This window comes from Salmo trutta, chromosome 28, assembly GCF_901001165.1.
Source record: "Salmo trutta chromosome 28, fSalTru1.1, whole genome shotgun sequence".
Lineage (NCBI taxonomy): Eukaryota > Metazoa > Chordata > Actinopteri > Salmoniformes > Salmonidae > Salmo > Salmo trutta.
The window spans coordinates 29,597,872-29,624,156 of record NC_042984.1 but is presented as its reverse complement, the minus strand read 5'-3'; the positions used below and the strand labels follow the sequence as shown (position 1 = coordinate 29,624,156).

General features: G+C 42.6%; 2 protein-coding genes across 2 annotated transcripts in view; one reads left to right on the top strand and one right to left on the bottom strand.

The window, feature by feature from the left end:
* Positions 1-5,061: 5,061 nt before the first annotated feature.
* Positions 5,062-8,535, bottom strand: LOC115165967 (G-protein coupled receptor 37-like 1). Its single transcript, XM_029719528.1, has 2 exons — positions 7,612-8,535; positions 5,062-6,779 (listed from the first exon to the last, which is right to left on the bottom strand). The coding sequence occupies exons 1-2, from the start codon at positions 8,281-8,283 to the stop codon at positions 5,952-5,954; spliced, it is 1,500 nt and encodes a 499-aa protein (XP_029575388.1). The 5' UTR covers positions 8,284-8,535; the 3' UTR covers positions 5,062-5,951.
* Positions 8,536-13,198: 4,663 nt separating this feature from the next.
* LOC115165965 (inositol 1,4,5-trisphosphate receptor type 3) overlaps positions 13,199-26,285 on the top strand; it is a 43,768-nt gene continuing 30,681 nt past the window's right edge. Inside the window, exons 1-2 of the mRNA XM_029719526.1 lie at positions 13,199-13,602; positions 25,320-25,390. Coding sequence (XP_029575386.1) covers positions 13,511-13,602; positions 25,320-25,390 — 163 coding nt within the window. The 5' untranslated portion in view covers positions 13,199-13,510. The remainder of the gene's footprint in view (positions 13,603-25,319; positions 25,391-26,285) is intronic.

The following is a 26,285-nucleotide window of genomic DNA, read 5'->3' as shown; positions in this document are numbered from 1 at the left end:
CAACTGTATACATGGTCTGCAGAATTCATATGGTTATTGTTGCCAAACAATATAGAATCTCACTGTAACTTTGGGTTGTTGGGGTGATGGTTGGTGCTTTACATGTGGTGTTGTCTGTTTGTTTCATGTGGGAGAAAGTTAGTGTTTCTGTTGCTCTCATTAAAGGTCCATGCCACGGCACTCGTCACAACCTGAGGAAAAGGTTGTGACGAGGTTGTAATCACTTCAGTCAATGAGGGAAATAGCAGTGACACCGCCAACCTTTACCTCTTACCAAATATAAACTCAGCAAAAAAAGAAACATCCCTTTTTCAGTGTTCAAAGATAATTCGTAAAAATCCAAATAACTTCACAGATCTTCATTGTAAAGGGTTTAAACACTGTTTCCTTGCTCGTTCAATGAAGCATAAACAATTAATGAACATGCACCTGTGGAACGGTCGTTAAGACACTAACAGCTTACAGACGGTAGGCAGTTAAGGTCAGCTATGAAAACTTAGGACACTAATGAGGCCTTTCTACTGACTTGGAAAAACACCAAAAGAAAGATGCCCAGGGTCCCTGCTCATCTGCGTGAACGTGCCTTAGGCATGCTGCAAGGATGCATAAGGACTGCAGATGTGGCCAGGGCAATAAATTGCAATGTCCGTACTGCCTAAGACAGTGCTCTTCACTGACGACTCGCGGTTTTGTCTCACCAGGGGTGATGGTCAGATTCGCGTTTATCGTCGAAGGAATGAGCGTTACATCGAGGCCTGTACTCTGGAGCGGGATTGATTTGGAGGTGGAGGGTCCGTCATGGTCTGGGGCGGTGTGTCACAGAATCATCGGACTTAGCTTGTTGTCATTGCAGGCAATCTCAACGCTGTGCGTTACAGAGAAGACATCCTCCTCCCTCATGTGGTACCCTTCCTGCAGGCTCTTCCTGACATGACCCTCCAGCATGACAATACTACCAGCCATACTGCTCACTCTGTGCGTGATTTCCTGCAAAACAGGAATGTCAGTGTTCTGCCATGGCCAGCAAAGAGCCCAGATCTCAATCCCATTGTGCACGTCTGGGACCTGTTGGATCGGAGGGTGAGGGCTAGGGCCATTCCCCCCAGAAATGACTGGGAACTTGCAGGTGCATTGGTGGAAGAGTGGGGTAACATCTCACAACAAGAACTGGCAAATCTGGTGCAGTCCATGAGGAGGAGATGCACTGCAGTACTTAATGCAGCTGGTGGCCACACCAGATACTGACTGTTACTTTTGATTTTGACCCCCCCCTTTGACCCCCCTCTGTTCAGGGACACATTATTCAATTTCTGTTAGTCACGTCTGTGGAACTTGTTCAGTTTATGTCTCAGTTGTTGAATCTTTTTATGTTCATACAAATATTTACACATGTTAAGTTTGCTGAAAATAAACGCAGTTGACAGTGAGAGGACGTTTCTTTTTTTGCTGAGTTTATATGTGTGTGTGTGTGTGTGTGTGTGTGTGTGTGTGTGTGTGTGTGTGTGTGTGTGTGTGTGTGTGTGTGTGTGTGTGTGTGTGTGTGTGTGTGTGTGTGTGTGTGTGTGTAAAGGATTTCCTCAAGGGAAGATCCAAGCCTACCGACATTAAGCAAATATTGTGAACAGCAGGGGGCAGTAGCTTCCCAGTCGCATGTCCTTTCTGGGTGATTGAGGGTAGACTAAGGCAGTCAATCCCTCAAAACTATTCTGAACGCATACATGGTCTACATTTGTATGCGTGTGGTTTAAACTACTTCAGATCTGGTTTCCATAGTGTTATAATGAGTATTCTGAGGGACATTTTCTAATGACAGAAGGTTGTGCATTAGAAAGGACGTTTGGCAGGATTCATGGTTAATAACCTCAGGACTGTCACTTTGAGATGATCCCCTTCTGCAGTATTTATCCTAGCAGCATGGTGAGCAGGCTACTATGTTGCATCATTATATTGTTCTGTCTGTTGCACACAATGCTGCCCTGTGGGAAACTAATACCACTGATTGGCACTTTTACTTTCAAATAATAGATTTTAGAGATCTGTTGTTACTGTGTATTTTTTCTCTGTATATTTAATTATGCGAAAATTGCCATTTTAGATTTAGTCAAACGCTGGTATGGAAGAGGGATTTGTAAACTAAACTCTACGCCTAAAACAGCAGGTAGGCTCTAACGTGCTTACACTACACAATTAAGGGGATTTCTTTCTACCCCCACAACACAATCTTTCTCACTCCCTTTCTCAGAACTGATTTTCAACAAGTGTGTGAAGCCTTTGTGTATGGCAAATCTCACCTCAATCCAAATAAGTTGGATTGAGGTGTTTTGCAGGGCTTCCCAATCTCCCAGACCCCAAAGAGGGAGTAATTGTGGGTACCAGAGAGGTGCTATGGAAGTGGTGATCTCAGAATGGCCAGACTAAAGCTGAAAATAAGTTACTCCCCTCTCTACTCTCCTCTGGGTTTAACCGCCATTGGCCATGAATACAAACGAGTTGTGACAAGTTCTGTTTTTGTCTCTCCTTGGCATCACAGCACACTATAATGAGGCTGACCAGGACTTCCTGTCCAGAGAGAACAAGGTGGTCCGGTGGCTATAGAAGCCTGGGGTCCGGAGCGGGCCGGTGTGTGTGTGTGTGGCCGTTCGTGCTCAGGATCTGCGCCAATCTCTCTGATTCAGATCAGTTTGTGTTTCTCGGAAGGGCCAAGGCTCTCTGTCAGGCCTCTGCCATGACAACAGGGGTGAATGGTTCTGAGAGCTCCCCCCCACCCTCGTCAGTATTCCAACAGAACAAAACAAACACTGTTCCCGCATCAGGGGGAGGTGAGGCAGCTCTGTGTTCATAAGTGGGGACATTCAGGGCATATTAGTCTGCGTTCACTGAGCCAACCCAAAGAGGACATGCAGCATGAGAGAGAGACACACTCTCTCTCCTCTCTCACTCAATGACACAGGCACACATACAGAATTGCCTCTCACCATACAAAAAACATTCACATGCAGTCACACATTCACACAGTGTCTGAGACAGCCACGAGAGCCATTCACAGTCTGAAAACAATCAAGCACCCTCATATACACCTTTTAAACCTAGACGTTTTGTTACCAACTTTAGCATGCCGCCAACTTCTTTTATATCTGAAAGGTATTGCCGGCAACAAAGCCTGTATGTTTATTTCTGCTAACCGAGCTAGTCATGATTGGGGTAATATGTTTAAAAGTATTGCCAACTCAGTTTAAATGTCCCCTATCATCTTACCTGCTTTGGCACATATTAAATCATGGTCATTTTATTGTTGCTCTCCAACATCAACTTGCCATTGTCATTATGAAAAAGCATAATCAAAACGGCAGTCTGCATGCAGCAGCCTGGTCAAAATAGCAACGTTACCTGCTCTATTTTTTGCAACGGTCGCAACAGTAAGGTCAAAGTTGAATGTCTCTTTCTCAATTGCCACCTAAGTAATGGCTATGTAAAAGGTGAATGCCGACAAGAAAGAGGTAAGATGGGGCTGTTTGAAAGGGGCTCATATAAACATTGCCCAATTGTTTGTACAGGGAACATACCATAAATCCTATGAAATAAATATTACAGTATTACAAGCTTGCACACAAATAACACACACTGGCAGTGCCAGAAAATAAGTCATTTACATTTCTGCACACTTGTCTTTGGTGTTTCACAAATATAATACCAAAGATTTCTCCACAATGACTTCTTGCTTAACATTTCATGTTTTCAGTAATCTGACAATACAGGGGAAAACTGAAATAGTTTCATAAAGCATTCAGTCATGTACTTTTCAATCAAATGAGCCAAGATCTCTGCTTTGTACATGTGCATATGATCTGATCTATGTTGATACCTTCTATCCTATTTCTGCTTTTGATGCCAGCTCGCTATGTCATCATGTACATTCAACTTTTCATCCTGGAAGGACTCATTCTATTTATTCACCTGTTGTAGTGCTTCATAAACCATCCCTCTCCCTCAGTCCTTGTATATCAGTGGACTGGCATTGGATGTTGTGGCAGGGGCTGTCTGTTGATTTGTGTTGGTGGCTTCATTAAGGAAACAGAGAGGGGACTGTTAACTGTGCAGTCATTAGTGGCCAGGGGAGCTGAAGAGCTCTGTGCTCACTGCTAATGAGGCTCCAGCACCCCCCCCCCCCCCCCCCTCTCTCTCTCTCTCTCTCTCTCTCTCTCTCTCACACACAGTCATCTGCCCAGGCCCTGACAGGCTCCAAGACCCAGAGAGAGAAACTCTAAAGAGGTCAACCCCCCTGAAAAAATACCCTCCTCTGTCTAACCCCTTCAATCAGTGCATATTTGTAGGAACCAGACTGTCTCTGTAGATTCCCACTGACTTCTAAGTCAATCACCATTGGTTATTGGTAGGCCCTATTGGCCTGCAGGTGATCTTTTGATATGCTTTCCAATCAGGTTGTTTTCTTGAGTTTCATTGTGGCCGTGATCTCTGATTGAACCTAGCCCATCCATCAGAAAATGATCATGTCACCAAGCCCTTGTCCATCTCCATTTTTTTTAAAGTGAAATAAAACAAACTAGAAACATTTCTATATCATGTATTTTCTTTCTAACCTTCACCACAACATGAGAGAACATGCAGCAGCACCCCATGTTTACATTTACATTTACATTTAAGTCATTTAGCAGACGCTCTTATCCAGAGCGACTTACAAATTGGGTTTGGACAGTTAAATGCCCTGTTTCCAGGGGAACCAGGCAGGGTGAGAAAATGGAGGAAAGCCTGCCCGGCTTTGGCCAGTCTGCAATACACGTGAATTTTGGGATGGTAACCTGGCAACTCAACTGTAGTAACAGGGCATTGATATTCAGAGTGTAGGGTTCCATCGGCCCCTGGAGAACAAGGATACCCTTATGAGAGCAGCTCTGCTGCTGTCCAAAGCCTGAATCAGTGAGAGGAAAAATATGCTCCAGCTCAGGGGGAGGACCCCATTATTGAGTTTCAGAGGGTCAATGGGATGCTCAGTCAAGCACTAATCACCCAACATCCCTCTAGGAGAAAAATGACAAGCGCTGATAAATGATAAACCTTTATTGGATAAATTAACAACACTACATCCGGCGAATTTACATCTCAGACTTCTCTCTTGACCTTCTTATAACCGGTTGATAACCTTGACCTCTGTACAGTGACTTTTCATGATTATCTCGTCAAATATTTATTATTCACAGCACTTTGATGGAAATTAATATGTCTTAACCATCCCTCTTGATTATTAATAAAACTCAAAGTAATAATGTATACAATGACACGGGATGGCTAAAGATGAAGTAGCTCCATCGGGGTGGGGGGGGGAGGGCATGAATAAAATTCTATGGCACACTTGTCTGTGTTGGCTAGTGAGCGAACACACATTGTTTAACAGATATGTAAATAGGCTGTGACATCAAAAATAATTATCTCAGTGCCCCACACTCTGAGGCTCCAAGGGAATGTTAGTTAGTCAAACCTATCATAATAATCTAACATAATACGCAGTTTATCTTGCTCTAATAATCCATAGGATGAAAACATTGGGGTGACACTTCTACAAAAAATATTAAATGGAGCTCTTCTCCTAATCTGCACTTAGTCAGTCTTAACTTCCTGTAAAACGAACCACCTTAAAACTGGATGGGATGTGGTCTCTATTTGGAGAGAACATCAAAAGGAGAGACATTACAGACTTTAAAGGTACAGAGAAGGTGGCACTGACAATGGGCCCAGTCCTCTGACTAATATCACTGAAAACAAAGGCGTGTCCATGGAGAGATCCAGCATCTGATCCCTGTGTGGTGGGACTGGGGAGGAAAGGGGGGTGAGGTTGAGGTTGGAATGTCCACTGCTGAAAGGTGAGTTGTTTTGTTACCACATCTAATTAGGTTAGGTGATAGGATGGAAAGAAAAGGCAGGCAGGAGAAGTCAGATCAGCTGGACCCGCTGATTGACAGGATGGTGGAGCTGTCCTTGGCTTTGTCAAAGAAGATGGTGGAGGTGCTCTTGAGTTTGGCCTCAGTGCCAGGGGAAGAGGAGCTGCCGGGTTGGCACTCCTCACAGCAGCAGCAGCAGCAGTCCATGAAGGCCTGGCCCAGGGACTTACAGAGGCACAACAGCAGCACCGGCGTCACCGACGACTTGAAGAACAAGAAGAACTGGTTGATGAGGGCCAGCAGGGTGGCGGTGTTGTCAGAGATGGGCATGGCGGTGTAGGCCAGAACGATGTTGCACACGTTCTCCGGTAGGGCGCAGATGCCGTAGACCACGGCCAGGGCCATCACGGTGCAGTTGAGCTGGCGCTCCACCTGTTGGTTATGTTGTATCTTCTGCTTCTTGGAGGGGGAGCGCTCCTCCAGACGCTCAGGGATGCTGTCATGGGACACGTGGCAGGTGGCCAGCTGGCACAGCAGGGTGAAGACCACGGGCAGGCAGAAGTAGCAGCCAAAGTACCACCACATGCGGCACTCGTGGTAGTTGATGACCAGGGCGTAGATGGACTCGGGAAGGTTGGAGGTGGGGTTCATGGTGCAGGAGTCCATCAAGGCCCCTGTGGCTGGAGACACGGCCTGACTGAGCTGCCATAGGAGCAGCTCTGGGGCAGCCAACACCATGGAACCAACCCAGATGACCAGCAGCTTGGCCAGGACGGACTGACAGCGCTCCACCCGACGGGTCTTGGGCTGGGAGCTAGTGGTAGCATTAAAGCGGTCGATACCCAGGGCACACAGGCTGAAGGAAGTCACCCCTAGGGAAGTCACCTAGAGGGATAAATGGAGTTAAACTTGTTAGCCATGCTAGAATTTTCATGGTGTGCAGATGCTTCTTTTGTATGACAGTTATGATCTTTTGACCTACAACTGTGGGTGGAATGAGGGAAACGTTTTCACACCTTGCACACACCATTTATTAACACAGCATGGTTTTATAGCAGAATGTCACTGGAACTAGAAATATCCCATTCAAACTATGAACCCATCACTCACAAATGACCCGTCTGAGAGATCAGATCAAAGGGAGGATCACTGGCCATTTCAATTAGACAACAGTTTCAATATGGAAGCCGCCTTTCCAACCTGTTACATTAGCTGTAGAGATATAAAATTAGGAGTTTAAATTGTAGTTTGACACAATAAAATCGTACACAAAATGCATGGCTTACATACAACTATGTAATTTGTTGTTAATTAGCAAACAATAATCAGTTAATAAACTTTGGATTACCATACAATTGTACTATAAATATTAGAGTGGTAAAAGTTTTAAACATTTACAACATTTTACATTTCAAAATACTATGTGGCCCATAAACATAATTCAACCCATATGTTTATTTTACTGGCTGATTTGCAACAATGTCATAAATCAGAGTAAATATCTCATAATGACATAGTCAAAAGCAGAAAATAAATGGAGGGTTGTTTTAGGCAACAGCAGGTACTAAACTTGTCCTTGGGGACTCAGAATCATAGCCATGTTCATGAATTATTTTCATACAAGGCCACAGTGATTCCACCATGGCGGGAGGGGTGAGAGGTGTGGGGTGTGATGATGGTGGGGGTGGGGTGGGGGGGCTAAGGGAATCAAACCCACCTCCATATATGGTACCACTCTGCATGAGATGTCCCCCAACAGCCTCTTATTGGTGAGCTCATTGAAGACCACCACAGGCAAACAGAAGCAGAGCACCAGGAAATCCCAGAAAGCCAAGCTGGCCAGGATGTAGTTCCAGGCACTCCTCATGTAGTAGTTGTGCCAGACGATGCACATCACAGCCAGGTTCCCTATAATCCCCACAGCGAACACCACCAGAGACAGGAACATGACAGCGTAGGCAGTGTAGGAGCTGTCAGTCACTGGGTACAGAGGGTTGTGGATGTGGGTGATGCCCCGCTCTGTGGTGCTGATATTGCCCTGGTCCCCATCTGTGTTGGCCCCAGTGGCTCCAGTGTCTAGGGTTGAGTTAGAGAACTGGGTGGCTCTGGGTGTGGTGAAGAATTCATTCTCGTAAGACTGTGAGAAGGTAGACTGAGGTTCACCTGCATCTGTGTCCATGATCTCTGCGCCCCGCGGCGCTCTCTTGTGCTGCTTGTCAAATTGCAGTTGTTTTACATCCTCGTCACCATAACCATGGCTTTGAATGACTTGAATGTCGAGATTTGACATATCCTTTTCAACAGATGCACTGTTTGTCTGTGGAACATTTTTTGCATCGGAAGCCCACACAGTCAATAGTATCACCAATGAAATAAAGGGAATCATCATGAGATGAGTAGCCTGAAAAGTAGATTTTCTTTCAATTCCAAAACTTGCCAGCTTTGATCACTGCAGGAGACGTGGTAAAAATGAGGCCCCTCAGCAGAAGTTAATTTAGGAGAAGAGAAGAAGGTGCCAATCCGGGGTGAGATGCTGAAGCTTGGGGAACTCTCTCTCTGCGTCCTGTGGCTGCAGTCCTATAGGAGCATCTGTGAGTCTGTTAACAAGTACACTGCCTGCTCAGACATGGGTAGCGGGTCCCGTTGGAGAGGGAAAGACAACAGTCGAACCCCATCTGTTTTTCTCTGTGGACCCCCAAAAGTGCCCTCTGCTGGTCAAAATACTTGGACATATCAGTTGCAGTTTCATGTTTTTCATGTAGGGGGCAGTATCTACATAAAAAGTACATCAATCCCCAATCCCTATCTGTTCCCATTCATTTCAATATCACTTTGTGGTGGAATCCCTCAGAGAATAAAATGTCATGCAAACAAAGACACTGGCACAACATCAATAAGGACAAATGCAGAAAGTTTTATTGGATGTGCTGTATCTATATAACCAGATCTGTTGTGTTATCCAAAGGTGCCGTATATTTCGGTAGTATAGGAAGTGTGTCCTGTTCCAAAATCCACATGAACAGTCCAGCTCCCCCTACTATACCTACAACAGTATCAACAGGAAATGCCCATAGGAAAGGTGGAGATATTTACTTAATCTACAATCAATTGGAATGTGGGTTAGGGGTTAAGATTAGGGTTAGGGGTTAAGGTTAGGGTTAGAGGTTAGGGTTAGAGGTTAATGTTATGGTTAGGGTCAGAGATGCTGTATATAATGATGAGATGGTCTTGTGTCCGCCCTAACAATGGGAGGCGTTGTCCCAAAGGCGGAAAGACTGGCCACTTGGTCTTGGTCTGCTTGGTCTGCTTAATAACCAGACCAATATAAGCAGACCAGGCGGGGATTTCTTTTTAAATTCTTGTCTGGACAGATTTTGACGAGGGTAGACCCTCTAGCTTCACCTCTTCCTCTCTGTTAGGGGAAGGGTTAGCTAACATGCTAAGTAGTTGCAATGTAGCTAAAAAGTAGTAAGTAGTTGCAAAGTAGCTAATTAGCTAAAATGCTAAAATTGTCCATGATGTGATTCAAACACGCAACCTTTGGGCTGTTAGACATTAAACGTTATATGCCCACCCATCCTTCCCGGAACCTTCTGTCTTATGTGACATTAGCAAAGGTAACACATCATACTAATTGGAGGGACATACATTCACATTTACTATGTTACATCTACTATGTTACATATTTGAGGACAGGCTGCACATTCCCACTGCCCTCAATGCTTGAATTATTTTGAAAATACTTGAAGCAGGATGGTCATTCCCTGTTTGTAAAGAGGGAGGGGATGGGATGAGTCTTTATCTCTCTGTAAATACATAGGTGAACAGGTTCCACAGTAAAGGTCACTTCCTAAGACTCAGATACTGTATGTTTGTAGTGTCCTTTGAAGCGGAGAGCATATTTTACAGTCAACAAAGTACAAACACCATTCATGAAGCGGGGTATGGAACTCACTGTGAAGGGCGAAAATGTTACCTAGTAGGCTATACTTGTCTCTTCTGTTCCAAATCGACATAAATATGTTGGTATTTTCACTCTTACACCTGTGTTGGCCGATATATTTTATAATGTAGTTTCTCTTGTACCTATATATGGTGGTCATTGGCTGCGGATGCAGGGGCAAGACTGAGGCTTTTTCATGGGTCATCTGTGGCAAGGACCCCAGAGAGGCTAAGTTTTGGGGTCAGACTGAAATGCGTAATGCTATGCCCTAATGAGGCAGTCGGCGTGTCTCCCCAGCAGGAGAGGCCTTTTATGGTTGCTGTGCCAATAGAGAACGAAGAACGTGGTCACTGCAGGGCAGACATATCTATGCACAAGAAAAATCTAAAAAAATAACTGTTCAGCTTTTGATATAAAGAGACGGCCTGGCTTAACTGTGCTATGTAAAATAAACTTACCAAAATGCAAAGGATTTAAAACGTATTACATATCAAAATTCTGAATCTGTAACACTGATGAACAGGGTTCAAGTCAGTTACATACATAAACACAGATCTAGTTTATTTGGTTTTGTTTCATAGTCAAAGCCCTCATACATCTATAGCTTTGAATGCAGTGCATCAAACCACAATAGCAAAAGTTAACTCCCAGGTGTAATAATAATGACATTGTGTAGAAAACAATGGGTCTGACTTTTGAGTGACCCAAACATTCCCAAGTCGCTGACTTCAGGTGAACAATCAGCTAGTTCCTTCCTTTTCTAACATTGGTTGTTTTAACAGTCAACTGCTCCCCTGCAACCTCTCTCTCTCTCTCTCTCTCTCTCTCTCTCTCTCTCTCTCTCTGTCTCATTAGCTGATGAAATAGATGAGGGTCTCCTTGAGAGACACTAAATCTGAGAAGTATCTAATGACTATTTGATATGGCTGAAACTATTACAATCGCTTTCTGTGCTGACTGAGTAAACATGAGTGAAGCCTAGAGCGAAGCCTAAATCAAATCTCTTTCGATCTCTCAACTGATCATGGAGCATTTCAAAGCAGATTCAGATACGCTAGAGCAAGGAAGATAATAATCCTTGCAGCATGCTACTTAATCTTGGGGGAACTATCAAAACCTTTGTTGCACTTAGTTTGAATGGAGTGGATCGTAATGGTGCATTTGGTTACAAGAAAGGGGATGTTACATGCTTGATGAAGCTTAAAGTGTCTGTGTGTTACTTGTAAAGGAGAAGGTGGGGTCTCTCCAACCATCACTGGAGGTAGCCTACTAAAGTAGGTATTAATCACAATGAGAGTGAGACAGAATGTTCCCCAGGTCCGGTGGACCTCTATGGGCCTCACACTCCTCCATTGGGCCTTTCTCTCCATCACTATGGAGACAAGACTGAGGAACCTTGAAATGCAAATGGTCACCATGGACACATTCACATGGGCCAAGGAATATAATCAAATTCGCTGCCTGGTGTACAGGTATGGCCCGGCCGGGGACATGAAGGTTAAGGGAGTTAAAGGCAGTCAGTCAGTCAGTTACAATGACCTTTCAATGCCAGCGCTAACCAGAGGAATCATGGAGAAAATAGAGGGTATGGCTGTCATTACAGTTTGGAAAATGTTCCTGGTCGAGAAAGCAAATCAAAAGGATCCCACATTTTTGTGACATGGCCTAACTGCCATATGAAATCAATATTTCATGAAAAATTTAAAAGGAAAGAACTGCATGTTTATAGAGTTGTATTTTTGGGAATACTGCAAGAAAGTACTTTAGATAAGGTTGGAAAACTATTGTTGTGATAAGTTATAACTGGCACATTGTTAGAAATGTCATTTTCTCAAACACTGACCTTTTGAATGGCCAGATGAGATCTCAACCGATTAGAGCTTCCCTCTAGAAAACCATGAAAGAGAGGCTATATTTGGATTGAATAGGCCTACATATTGTGGTGTGTAAGGAAAGCAACAAGACGTCTCTTACAACAGCTTGGCTCAGCCTCAGACTGTATCACGCCTTGACTGCGACAGGAAGTCCAGGCTGAAGGCTGAGCATGATTTGCCAGTCACTACATGAGTTGTCAACAATCAACACAAGCCCAGAGGCTGTAACGTGTTTGCTACATCAGCCTAAATGCTGTTCAATACTTTATCATGCTTTTACTAAAGCAAACTATGAAGATGTAGTAACCGAGAACCCTAGACGGTAAAGTATGGTAAGAAAGTGACATCTGGAATAGTAAACATCCAGCAGAGCATGGCAATAAGTTGAGATTCAGATTAAATTACAGGATCCTTTAAAATAATTCCAGTTAAACAGGATTAGTTACCATAGGCTGTATAAAAGAGAAAAGAAAAGGGAAATGTCTGAATCTCACTACATCACTCTCTCATAGACAGTAGCCTAGTACATCAGTGATCTTTTGATCTTAAATGGATACTTCAGGATTGAAGCCCTGTATCTTTTTTCTCTGAGTCAGATGCTAAATAGCATTAGCGCTGTTGCTAAATAGTGTTAGCACAATGACTGGAAGTCTATGGTAACTGCGGGCATACCTCCAGTCATGTGCTAATGCTAGTTTTGTGCTGCTACCATGTTGTGCTGCTGCCATGTTGCGTTGCTACCGTGCAGTGTTGTCATGTTTTGCTGCCTTGCTATGTTGTTGTGTTAGGTATTTCTTTGTGTAGTGTTGTGTTGTCTCTCTTGTCTTGATGTGTGTTTTGTCCAATATTGTTATTAAATGTTTTTATTTTAAATCCCAGCTCCCGTACTCCCAGGGGGCCTTTTGCCTTTTGGTAGGCTGTCATTGTAAATGAGAATTTGTTCTTAACTGACTTGCCAAGAAACTTAACTGACTTGCCATAAAGGTTAAATAAAATAAAAATAAAAAAGTTAGTGGTGGCTTGTGAAACTACCTCTTAATAACATTTCTTCATACTGTATGCAGTGACATACAAATGGTATCCATGAGTTCATCTGACTCTGGGGAAGTAGACAAAGGGCTTTATACTTCATTGCTGTTCATAGGAAACTCAATCAACTAAATGTAAAATATATCTTATAATTATGGTTTATTCGTTTATAGGGTTTAAATTATGGTTTATTGACAGTATTTCAATCATTTGACTGATACTGGCTCTATATGAGCACGTAGGCCTAATCATGTTCGCTGAATAAAAACGTGAATGTTAACTCTGACACCCTTGCAACCTACATCCTTTTACCAATTCTCAGTGCGTTATTGTATGTAGGAAAGAGAGGGTATGAAGGGGTGTGTGGATCTTTCTCGTGTTCTTTCTAATCTACACTGTCAGAACAGGCTACCGCGGCTCACTAGAGGATTTATCATCATCACACACTTCCTGGTTCTTCAGGTGCTGTGACAACATGAGGACTTCGCTGACACATTTTGACTTTCTCCGCTTTCATTTATATTGGGCTATCATTGCTCATTTTCGGGTTTAAACTTGATTTAATAGAACATAGAAAACTATTATTTGAATGAACTACATTGTCCTCCTCGATGCATTACAACAAAGTCTAAAGTAGTTCGAATGTGGGTTCTTAGAGCGACATTAGATACGCGTAGCACTCCAAGAAGTTGTTGCAGTCAAGTAGAGAAGACAGAAGGGGACAAAGTTTGTGTTTCAGTTGATCATTTTCAAGGAGAAAGACACCGAAGATGTCGGATTCAATGTCCAGCTTTTTGCACATTGGGGACATCGTTTCCCTTTACGCAGAGGGCTCTGTCAATGGTTTTATAAGTACACTTGGGTAAGTATTTGCATGTCCCTACAAATAATACCTATTTTGACAGATGATAATATACATGTACCTTCATGTCAACATACCGGTAGCTACTCCATCCGTTGTCCTTACCTAAAATACAGCTATTGGGTCTGTGTGAATGGTTCTCAGCTTTTTCTGCAGGTAAATTCATTAACACTTCCAAATTTAACACCTCCCTAATTATTTGAAGTGTAAACAGCCCCCATGGTTTAACAACACCCCAACCGCTCCAATTGCCAGTTACACACTGATATGTGTAAATGGAATACCTTCAAGAAAGTGTTAAATAAGGGACTGTTTGACACAGAGGCTACAATCTAGCTGAGAGAGATTTGATTTAGGCTTCGCTCATGTTTACTCAGTCAGCACAGTAAGCGATTGTAACATTTTCAGCCATATCAAATAGTCATTAGATACTTCTGAGATGTAGTGTCTCTCAAGGAGACCCTCGTTTATTTCGTCAGCTAATGACAAAATAACTTATACCCAGTCTCAATATGGCAAAAGTGGGCCGTGGAGTCTCATTTCCACAGTATTAATAGTGGATGACCATGATCTCTAGATAGTCATGCATACCCGTATGCAAACATCTGTTCTCTAGTAAAATTGTGTTCAGAGAGCTCATTGTTGAGCTGTATTTCACAATGCAATACACTAGAGTATCTCAATTATGAGCAGAGTTGCACTCTATTGTTGTTGATGAATACGGTTGTTACACCTGCTTCTGTGTATGCCTAAAATAGTGCCGCATTTCCTCAATGGTCAGAGACTTGTAAAGGTTGAAAAAACATCTTTGACCGTATTGGTTTAACACTGATCTTTCCCTGTCAGTGAAAGGTGTGAAAACATGGGTGAACTATTAACAACTTTGTCTCTAGACAGCTAAATACACTGAGTGTACAACACATTAGGAACACCTTCCTGATATTGAGTTGCACCCCCCTCTTTGCCCTCAAAACAGCCTCAATTCATCAGAGCATGGACTCCACAGGGTGCCAAACGTTCCACAGGGATGCTGGCCCATTTTGACCCCATTGCTTCCCACAGTTCTGTCAAGTTGGCTGGATGTTATTTGGGTGGTGGACCATTCTTGATACACACGGGAAACGGTTGAGCGTGAAAAACCCAGCAGCGTTGCAGTTCCTAATGTTTCGTACGCTCAGTGTATTTTCCCCTGACAGTGGTATATGTTGTTGTTTATGCTCACATAAAGGCTACACTGCAGCCCACCTCTCCCCGTCCCACCCCTACTTGATCGTTTGCCTAAATGAAAATACTGTAGTAGGGATTATGGCAGGAAAAGGAAATGATGCCAGTGTGTCCTTTGTAGATTTCCAATGGAGTGGTGCTCATGTCACATGGGACTTAATAGCTCTCTATTCATAGTGCTTCCTGTGGTTTCCCCAGTTGCTGCTGGAGCAGGAGCAGCTTTGTATGTGGTCTGGTGCCCTCTGTGACCGCCGCACCCAACCCTGTCCAGTCAGGCTCAGCAACTAATACAGTTCCAGGTCTTGGCCTTTGATGCCTGTTCAAACAGCTTTCTTGAGGAGTCACCTCTTAGCCACACTTAGTTCATTCACTTCATACTGTTCAAAGTAGGCTACAAGTGTCTGGCTGAGTCATATTTCTAACAATGTGTAGTCAATGTTTAACTTTTTATTTATCATCTGTGGGGACAATAGATTCCTTCCGGTGGAGTGATGGGGAAATGGTGCGGCTCAATTAAAAAAATAAAAAAATCTGATCCTAGCCCTAGTTTGCATGAATTTAAATACTGGGAGTGACTGCTCTCACTTGTCTTTCGAGGACACACATTTGACTGTCTAACAACATAGGGCAGCTTATTAGATATCTGTAGCATGGCTAAAGCTGCTTTAAGTGTGGTTTACTGCATAACACATTATGCCTGTTAGGGCAGGGAAATCAAGAGCTTGGGACTGTGGGGGGGTGGGGCGTTCAGCATGATAAATGTCTGTTGGGGTGGGGCGTAGCTGACTAGTGGTGGCTATTCATCAGCCTGATGGTCTGGGGGGTAGGAGCTATTGGCCAGTCTGTTAGTTTTAGCCATGATGCTCCTGTACTGAGTGATGGAAGCGGGGAGAACCGGCCGTGGCTCAGATGGCTGAAGTCCTTGATGATCTTCTTGGCCTTCCTGCAACACCTGGTGTTGTAGGTGTCCTGAAGGGCAGGCAGTGTGCACCCAATGGTGCGTTCGGCTGAGCATGCCACCCTCTCTAGTGCCTTGCGGTCAGCAGTGGTGGAGTTGCCATATCAGGCTGATGCAGCCCGACAGTATGCTCTCGATGGTACTCCTGTAGAACACTGTGAGGGCCCTTGGAGACAGGCCAAATTTCTTCAGCCTCCTGAGGTTGAAGAGTTGCAAACTTGATGATTGAGTTTGGACTGTGTGAGGCCACTCAGTTGTGGGTATACATGGAGTACAGGAGGGGACTGAGGACGCACCCTTGTGGGGCCGCTGTGTTGAGAATTAGTGTGGAGGAGGTAATGTTGCCTATCTTCACCACCTGTGGGCGGCACGTTAGGAAGCCCAGGTCCCAGTTGCATGGGGAGGAGTTCAGTCCCAGGGCTGTGAGCATAGAGGGCACTATGGTATTGACTGCCGATCTATAGTCAATGAACAACATCCTCACACATTCCTCTTGTCCAGGTGGGTGAGGGCAGTGTGCAGTGCAATGGCGACTGCGTAGTTTGCAGACCTGTCGGGGCAGTAGGCGAATTGGAAAGGGTCACGTGTGTCGAGGAGGGAGGAGGGTGATGTAGTCTTTGACTAGCCTCTCGAAGCACTTCATGATGACAGAAGTGAGTACTACGGGTCGGTAGTCATTCAGTTTAGTTACTTTCCCTTTCTTGGGCACGGGGATGATACTGGACATCTTGAAGCAGGTGGGGATGACGGCCTGAGCTAGAGAGAAAACATTTCAGACAACTCAACAGCTGGCTGGTCTGCACATGCTCTGAGGGCACGGCTAGAGATGCCATCTGGTCCGGCAGCCTTGCCAGGGTTAACACGTTTGAATGACTTGCATATGTCCTCCATGGAGACCGCAAGCACTTAGCCCTCGTTGTCCTCAGGGGCTCTCCTCGGCAGCTCAGAGTCGTTTTGCTCGAAGCATGAGAATGAGGTGTCCGCGATGTGACTGGCTTTCTTTTTGTAAGTCGTGATCGTTGAAGCCCTTGCCATATATGCCGCATATCTGACCTGCTTAATTGCTTCTCTACAATTGCTTCTCCACTTGTCTCGCCATCTTGATCAATCTGCGTAGGTTTTATTTGTACTGTTTAATGATACAATTGTCTCGGGTCACCTTGACTTGTTTATATGTTGCATCTCTCGCCTTCAATCCACGGTTTTTGATTCAAATAAGTTTTGAAAGACACCATCGGTATCACGTCATCCATGCATTTTTTTTCTGAATATGGTGACTGAGTAGGCGTATTCATTGATGTTATCCTCAGAGGCAACCCAAAACATATTCCTGTCCACGTGATCAAAACAATCTTGGAGCATGGATTCTGATTGGTCAGACCAGTGTTGTACAGACCTGACCACCGGAACTTTCCTCTTAAGTCTTTGTTTGTAGGCGGGGAGGAGGAAAAGGGAGTCAGTCAGATTTGCCGAAAGGAGGACGGGAGATGTCCTTATACCCTCTTCCTTAGGGTGCTTTTTAGTCAAATCCAATCAAATGAAATTGTATTTGTCACAAACAACAGGTGTAGACCTTACAGTGAAATGCTTAATTACAAGCCCTTAACCTCTCTAGGCTAGATGGGACACTACCGTCCCACCTGACCAACATCCAGTGAAAGTGCAGGGCGCCAAATTCAAACTACAGAATTGTAAATATTTAACATTCTTGAAAATACACATGCAATATGTCAAAATAAAGCTTACCTTCTTGTTAATCCAGCCACGGTGTCAGATTTCAAAAAGGCTTTACAGCGAAAGCAAACCATGCGATTATCTGAGGACAGCACCCCATCAAACAAACACAGACAATCATATTTCATCCCGCCAGGCGTGACACAAAACTCAGAAATAACGATATAATTCATGCCTTACCTTTGAAGAGCTTCTTCTGTTGGCACTCCAATATGTCCCATAAACATCACAAATGGTCCTTTTGTTCGATTTAATTCTGTCGTTGCATCTCCAAAATGTCAATTTATTTGGCGCGTTTGATCCAGAAAAACACCGGTTCCAACTCGCGCAACATGACTACAAAATATCTAATAAGTTACCTGTAATCTTTGTCCAAACATTTCAAACAACTTTAGGTATTTTTTAACGTAAATAATCGATAAAATTTAAGACGGGATAAACTGCGTTCAATAGCGGACAAAAACAAAGTGGAGCGAGCTTTCGGGTCGCGCGCCCCAACCACAACAGTACACTAGACTCAACCCTCATTCTGAACAGCCATACTTCTTCATTACTCAAAAGAAAAACATCAACCAATTTCTAAAAACTGTTGACATCCAGTGGAAGCGATAGGAACTGCAAGCAAGTGCCTTAGTAATCTAGATCCACATAGAAATCCCATTGAAAACACTGTCACCTCAACAACAACAAAATTCTTGGATGGTTTATCCTCGGGGTTTCGCCTGCCAAATAAGTTCTGTTATACTCACAGACATCATTTAAACAGTTTTAGCAACTTCAGTGTTCTATCCAAATCTAATAATAATATGCATATCCTAGCTTCTGGGTCTGAGTAGCAGGCAGTTTACTTTGGGCACGCTTTTCATCCGGACGTGAAAATACCGCACCCTATCCCAGAGAAGTAAACCAACCATGCAGTTTTAAGAAAAATAAGTGTTAAGTAAAAATAGATAAGTAAAAAATAAAATAACAAGTAATTCAAGAGCAGCAGTAAAATAACAGTTGAGGCTATATACAGGGGGTACCGGTACAGAGTCAATGTGAGAGGGCACAGGTTAGTCGAGGTAATTGAGGTAATATGTATATGTAGGTAGAGTTAAAGGCACCTTCTGTAGTGCCTTGTGGTCGGAGGCCGAGCAGTTGCCATACCAGGCAGTGATGCAACCAGTCTGGATGCTCTCGATGGTGCAGCTGTAGAACTTTTTGAGGATCTGAGGACCCATGCCAAATCTTTTCAGTCTCCCGAGGGGGAATAGGTTTTGTCGTGCCCTCTTCACGACTGTCTTGGTGTGTTTGGACCTTGATAGTTTGTTGGTGATGTGGACACCCAAGGAACTTGAAGCTCTCAACCTGCTCCACTACAGCCCCATTGTTAAGAAATGTGGGAATGCTTGGTCCTCCTTTTCCTGCAGACCACAATCATCTCCTTAGTCTTGATCACGTTGAGGGAGAGGTTATTATCCTGGCACCACGCGGCCAGGTCTCCGACCTCCTCCCTATAGGCTGTCTCATCGTTGTCGGTGATCAGGCCTACCACTGTTGTGATGTCGGCAAACTTAATGAGGGTGTTGGAGTCGTGCCTGGCCATGCAGTCATGGGTGAACAGGGAGTATAGGAGGGGACTGAGCACGCACCCCTGAGGGGCCTCTGTGTTGAGGATCAGCGTGGCAGATGTGTTGTTACCTACCCTTACCACTTGGGGGCGGCCCGTCAGGCAGACAAGGATCCAGGTCCTTAGCTTAGTGATGAGCTATGAGGACACTATGGTGTTGAATGCTGAGCTGTAGTCAATGAATAGCATTCTCACATAGGTGTTCCTTTTGTCCAGGGGAGAAAGGGTAGTGTTGAGTGCAATAGAGATTGCATCATCTATGGATATGTTGGGGCGGTATTCAAATTGGAGTGGGTCTAGGGTTTCTGGGATAATGGTGTTGTGAGCCATGAGCAGCCTTTCTTAAGCACTTCATGGCTTCAGTTATGATGTAGTGTTTTATCCTCTTATGTTTGTTGTGTAGTAAATATTAACATTTTTATTTGTTTTTCATAGTTTTTTCCTGTGAAGCACATTGCATTGCATTCCATGTCTGAAATGTGCTGTGTAAATAAAGCTTGATTTAATAAATAAAGCTTGATTAGACATGTAGCAATGGTCCAGCGTAGAATCTCTGCGGGTTGGACAGTCAATGTGTTAATAGACATCCGGGAGCACTGTTCTCAAATTACTTTTGTTAAAGTCCCCTGAGACAATGAACCGTGCACCAATAAAGAACTTTGAGAGCATTTTTGGTATCGCTTGGGGCGGGATGTACACAGCCGTGGCGATAATCCCTGAGAATGTAAAAAGAGCGACATTTAATGACCAAGTATTCCAAGCAGAAGCTCGTAACTTGCTGTACGTTTCCCCCGTCGCAACATGTATTATTGGTCATAAAACAGAACCCTCCGCCTTTTTTCTTGAAAAGAAAGAGCCCTCTTCCTATCCGCTCAATGAACTGTAAAACCCACTGGTTGTACATAATCCATTTTGATATCGGAGGAACGCCAGGTTTCAGAAAAACAGAATATGTTGAAGAATCTGATGTCCCTCTGGAAGGAGATCCTCACTCTGAGTTTGTCAAGTTTATTCACTAATGTTTGAACACATGTGAGAACAGTGCAGATCTCTGTGTTATGAATGAAAAAATCAGGGACCTGACACAGGTTTCAAAGGTGTCATAGACCTGAAAACCACTTCAGCCTGCTCTCTTCCTGTGACGTCTGACAGCTGTGCTGCATTCAATCACGCATAAGAGATGCTTTGCATTCTCAGTCGCAGGTAAAGCGCTGCCACCCATTGATGGTAACCTAGTCAAACAGCACACCACTGATGGTATTCACACCACAATTTAAATATATAAAAATATCTTGCAAACGTTTTTTTGTACGTTTAGTCTCATGTTCAATTGCAATTCGAAATCTTTGTTTAGGCCTAATTTATTGAACCAGCTGTTTTGTACATATATCGTGTTTTTTGTTGTGGTCATATAAACCCGCTTGGGTTTCCAACCTCACTTGCACACCTTTTTTTTACCTTGTTTTTATCAGCACTGTTTTGTCTTTCACTTGTCTTCTTTTGTGTGAATTAATTAAATGACCCTAAAGTGTCTCTAAAAAAAAAAAAATCTGTGTTTTGGAAAAAATACCTAAATTCCTGAGGCTGAGTGATTCATGTGCAGTGCAAATGACCAGGGGAACAAAAAACTATTCATTACCAGGTGGAACACTACAGACTCTAGCCAAAGTAATGAGCCCATAATAGGGAGACAACACCCCTACCTGGCTGCTAGGTAACTCTCATTGATTATGTGGAGGGGATAAAGGGACATTAAATGGAGACAACCCTCTGCACGCTAACATGATTTTACAGACAGATGGTAAAGATGTAGGATTAGCTTGGCCTTTCAGACAGGCTCTTTTAAAAGCATGAACCTTTTTGCATATTTTCACAGCATTGTATGAGCCTGTCCTGCCTTCTGTGTGTCATCTGCAGTCATGGAACTACCACTTATAATAGACAATACAGTAGATTACCAGAAATGGGTCGATTCCACGTCAACAGGAGCAAGAATATTTTTGGTATCAGATTGTTCTGGCAATTTTCACGTAAAAACGTAATTGCGAGGAAAGATGTTTAAAAATGCTTTTAACATTTTTACAAACCATTTTTGAGAAAGTCATGATGCAAGTGATCAGTTTAGGCCCGTTTTAGACAGTGTACAAAACAATAGGAACACATCCTACTATTGAGTTGCACCCCCTTTTGCCCTCAGAACAGCCTCAATTTGTCAGGACATGGGCTCGACATAGTGCCGAAAGCATTCAACAGGGATGCTGGTACATGTTGACTCCAATGCTTCCCACAGTTGTCAAGTTGTCTGGATGTCCTTTGGGTGGTGGACCATTCTTGATACACATGGGAAACTGTTGAGTGTGAAAAACCCAGCATTGTTGCAGTTCTTGACACACTCAAACCGGTGTGCCTGGCACCTACTACCATACCATGTTAAAAAAGCCACTTAAATCTTTTATCTTGCCCATTCACTCTCTGAATGGCACACACATAATCCATGTCTCAAGGTTTAAAAATCCTTTAACCTGTCTCCTCTTCATATACGCTGATTGACATCAATAAGGCATAGTAGCTTTCACCTGGTCAATCTAGGTCATGGAAAGAGCCCGGTGTTCCTAATGTTTTGTACATTACCCTATGATCTGTGAACTGTACATGATACGGAAACATCTTGGTGTCATTATACTACTTATAGTGTGCTCTAAAATAGGGTGCTCTAAATATTGTCTTGATTCTGAAATACAAATGTTCACATTCATTCATTCAATATTAAAAATATCATTATTAATATTTCAAAACTATCTGTTTTTGATTTTGTTAATTTTAAGATTGGAACAATATTCTCTAAAGCACATCACATTTCCGGAGTGGGCTTTCTGTTAATTCTGTGTGGGCTCTCTGATAATTCATACTAAAGGTATGATCCATTTTTATGAGCACCACCATCACAGTGAATGGGAAAATGGATTCAAAGTGAACTCCCTCTGCTGGTGACTTGCTGAATGTGCAATCCTAAAGGAGGGCTCTGATTGGTTAATGACCTATAATGTACATTTCTATGTATAAAATGGTCATATCATTAAGGTACCAGAGAGCCCACTGTGGAAATCTGACATGTTTGAAGAGTAATGTTATACTGTTCCAAGCCATATGTCTAAAAATAAGCGAAATCAAAAAGGGTACTTTTTGTAATATTCATGTTTAGTGTCTTCCCTGTGGCTCAGTTGGTAGAGCATGGTGTAATAATTATTATTATTATTTTTTTAAATGCATGAAATGTATGCATTCACTACTGTAAGTCGCTCTGGATAAGAGCATCTGCTAAATGACTAAAATGTTAAAAAAATGTAGTGTTGAGTAAATGAATGTGAACATGTGTATTTCAGGATTTAGACATACTCCAAGATACTCAATACTCCTTTATCATGTACAGTTCACAGATCATGGGCTCTTACAGTAGGCATGTATAGGTCTAAAAGGGGCCTAAAGTTGCACCAAAAATTGTTTGTGATACACATTTAAAAACCATGTTAAACGTCCTTCATCCCAATTAACTTACTATGTGAGAATTTTCAGAAAAAATGGCGTGAAATCGAGTAGTATTCATAACCCTTGGCTTATTCCACATTTTGTTCTTACAGCCTGAATTCAAAATGGATTCAAAAAAAATATATGATCACCCATCTACACACAATACCCCATAATGACAAAGTGAAAACATGTTTTTGAAATGTTAGCAAATGTATTGATAATAAAATACAGAAATAGCTAATTTACATAAGTATTCACACCCTTGAGTCAATACATGTTAGAATCAATCACCTTTGGTGACTGAGTCTTTCTAGGTAAGTCTCTAAGAGCTTTGCACACCTGGATTGTTGGTTGTTGATCATTGCTAGACAGCCATTTTCAAGTCTTGCCATAGTCAACATTTTAACTAGGCCATTCAGGAACATTCAATGTCATCTTGGTAAGCAACTCCACTTAATATTTGGCGTTGTGTTTTAAGTTATTGTCCTGCTGAAAGGTGAATTCATCTTCCAGTGTCTAGTGGAAAGAAGACTGAGTCAGGTTTTCCTCTAGGATTTTGCCTGTGCTTAGCTCTCTTCCGTTTCTTTTTATCCTTAAAAAAAACTCCCTAGTCCTTGCCGATGACAAGCATACCCATAACATGATGCAGCCACCACCATGTTTGAAAATGTGGGTAGTGGTACTCGCTGATGTGTTTGATTTGCCCCAAACATAACACTTTGTATTCAGGATATAAAGGTCATTTCTTTGCCACATTGTTTTGCACTTTTACTTTAGTGCCTTATTGCAAACAGGATGTATGTTTTGGAAAATATTTTATTCTTTACAGGCTTCCTTTCCACTCTGTCATTTATTTTACCCATCTACCAATAGGTGCCCTTCTTTGCAAGGCATTGGAAAACGTCCCTGGTCTTTGTGGTTGAATCTATGTTTGAAATTCACTGCTCGGCTGAGGGACCGTACCGATATTATTAAAAAGCCACAAGCTTCCTTGTCTTTTTATCCTAAAAAAACTCCCTAGTCCTTGCCAATGACAAGCATACCCATAACATGATGCAGCCACGACTATGCTTGAAAATATGAAGTGGTACTCAGTGATGTGTTGGATTTGCCCCAAACATAACTGCAAAAAAAACAAACATTTTCTTTAGTGCCTTACTGCAAACAGGATGCATGTTTTGGAATATTTTTATTCTGTGAAAGGCTTCCTTCTTTTCACTCTGTCATTAAGGCTAATATTGTGGAGTAACTACAATGTTGTTGATCCATCCTCAGTTTTCTCCTATCACAGCCATTCAATTCTGTAACTGTTTTAAAGTCACCATTGGACTCCTGGTGAAATCCCTGAGCGGCTTTCTTTCTCTCCGGCAACCGAGTTAGGAAGGACGCCTGCATCTTTGTAGTGACTAGGTGTGTTGATACACCATCCAAAGTGTAATTAATAACTTTGCCATGCTTAAAGGAATGTTGAATGTGATTTAAAAAAAAAAAATAATCTACCAATAGGTGCACTTCTTTGCAAGGCATTGGAAAACCTTGTGGTTGAATCTTTGTTTTGAAATTCACTGCTCAGCTGAGGGACCTTAAAGATAATTGTAAATGTGAGCACAGATGAGGTAGTCATAAAAAAAAATAGAGAGTGAGTCCATGCAACTTATGTCACATTTTTACTCCTGTACTCATTTATCCTTGCCAGAACAAAGGAGTTCAATACTTATTGACTCAAGACATTTCAGATTTTCAGTTTTTATTAATTTGTAAATATTTCAAAAACATAATTCCACTTTGACATTATGGGATAAATAAATGTTTTATTCAGGCTGTAACACAACAAAATGTGGAAAGAATTAAGGGGTCTGAAGACTTTCTGAAGGCACTGTTTGTTCCATTGATAAAAAATAATTCGAACGAGACCATTTGAGACAAATAGATCTATTTTTTTCTGTGTATATTAAATCAACGTGTTTATGCTATTCACTCTGCGCTCTGTTCATGTAGAGTTTAAGGATCTGATGATCTTTATTACAATGCAACCCTATGTCACTGACACTCACAGTGGCTCATAATAAATAGCTGCTTAAGTCGGACCACAATGAGACATGGAGAAAATCCAAGTGGAAATCAATGTAGATGGTTTCTGCATGAGGGAATTAGTGTCATGGTATTTGTTCTGCCATATCAGTGTTTCTCCTATATTAATTTAGCAGTGGTGGGCCGCCGCAGCTAAATTGTTGCCACTGCTGCAAAAAATGTATATATTTCTTCTGAGATGTGCTTTAAAAAAGGATAGTCATTGGCTCAATTACTAGAAGTCTATAGGAACAGCTAGCATGTCATTGCGCTAACGGTAGTAGCAATGTCCCATCCTTGCCACCACTGCTGAAAACAAATCCTAGGGGAAACACTGCATATGTTGCCATATGTATACCAGGAGTATTCAAATCTTACGAGGTCCGGTTTCTGTTCTACCTGCTATTTCATTGTACCCACCTGGTGTCCCTGGTCTAATTCAGTCCTTGATTAGAGGGGTAGTTTGAAACAAAGCAATGGAATTGGCTTCAAGGTCCAGATTTGAATTTGAGGGCTGTATACAAACACTGCAGTGCAATTATTTGACTGTAAATGTTGATATATGATCTGCTTTGTTGTTTTTCTCCCTAGGTTGGTGGATGACCGATGTGTGGTAGAACCAGCTGCAGGGGATCTGGACTATCCCCCAAAGAAGTTCAGAGGTTAGATGAGTATTAAATTATTTATTTAGGCCTACAACGTAAAGTGTGTGCAAGTGCTTGTGGGTGTGTCTTTGTCAGAGTGGCATGTATGTGTGTGCGTGCATGTATACTTCCCTGTGTGTTTGTGAGTGATTGCCCATGCTATGCATGTTATTGTGTGTCTGCTTGTGCCTCTGTCTGTCAATGACTGTGACATATGGGGAATGTACTGTTCTCTGCCCACTCTGCCTGATATTGGCACCAGAGAGAACAGACTTCAAGTCAGAGAGCAGCCAAACACCCAGAACATTTTCCTCTGGCTGGCCTCTGAAGGGGGCTGAAACCCACACTTTCCTCTCATCCATCCCTCGAGTAACACACATTCAGAGCATTTCTGATCAAAGGTTCATTTGATGTCCTACTCTTGGATCTTAGTTTTAACAGAAATGTTGACGATCTACATACAGTCTAATGAAAAAGTAAGTACACCCCCTAGAAAGTTGTATTTTTTTGTAAATATTTGGACAAATGTATATGTAATCTTCGCTTCAACACTATTGGCAGATAAAGGTAACCTACTTCAACAAATGAAATTGAAAGATCATACTTTGCAATCATTTATTCATCAAAATCAACAGAAATGTAATTCTATAGTCCGGGAAAAAATAAGTTCACCCCTAGCTTCAATAGCTGTTGTTGCCCCCTTTGGCTTAAATAACTTAATGTAGCTGTTTCTTGTAACTGTCTATCAGGCTCTTATATCGACTGGGAGAATTTCTTTCCCCACTCTTCTTTACAGTACTGCCTCAACTGTGTCATGTTTGAGGGATTTATTGTATGCACTGCCCGCTTCAAGTCCCCCCACAGCATTTTGACAGGATTGAGATCTTGGCTTTGACTCAGCCATTCCATAATC

What these genes read in the sequence shown, in the direction of transcription:
- LOC115165967 (XM_029719528.1), bottom strand. Translation starts at nt 8,283, where the DNA reads ATGATGATTCCCTTTATTTCATTGGTGATACTATTGACTGTGTGGGCT. An exon ending in GAGTGGTACCATATATGGAG is followed by an intron (nt 6,780 to 7,611) that starts GTGGGTTTGATT and finishes TTATCCCTCTAG; the next exon opens with GTGACTTCCCTAGGGGTGAC.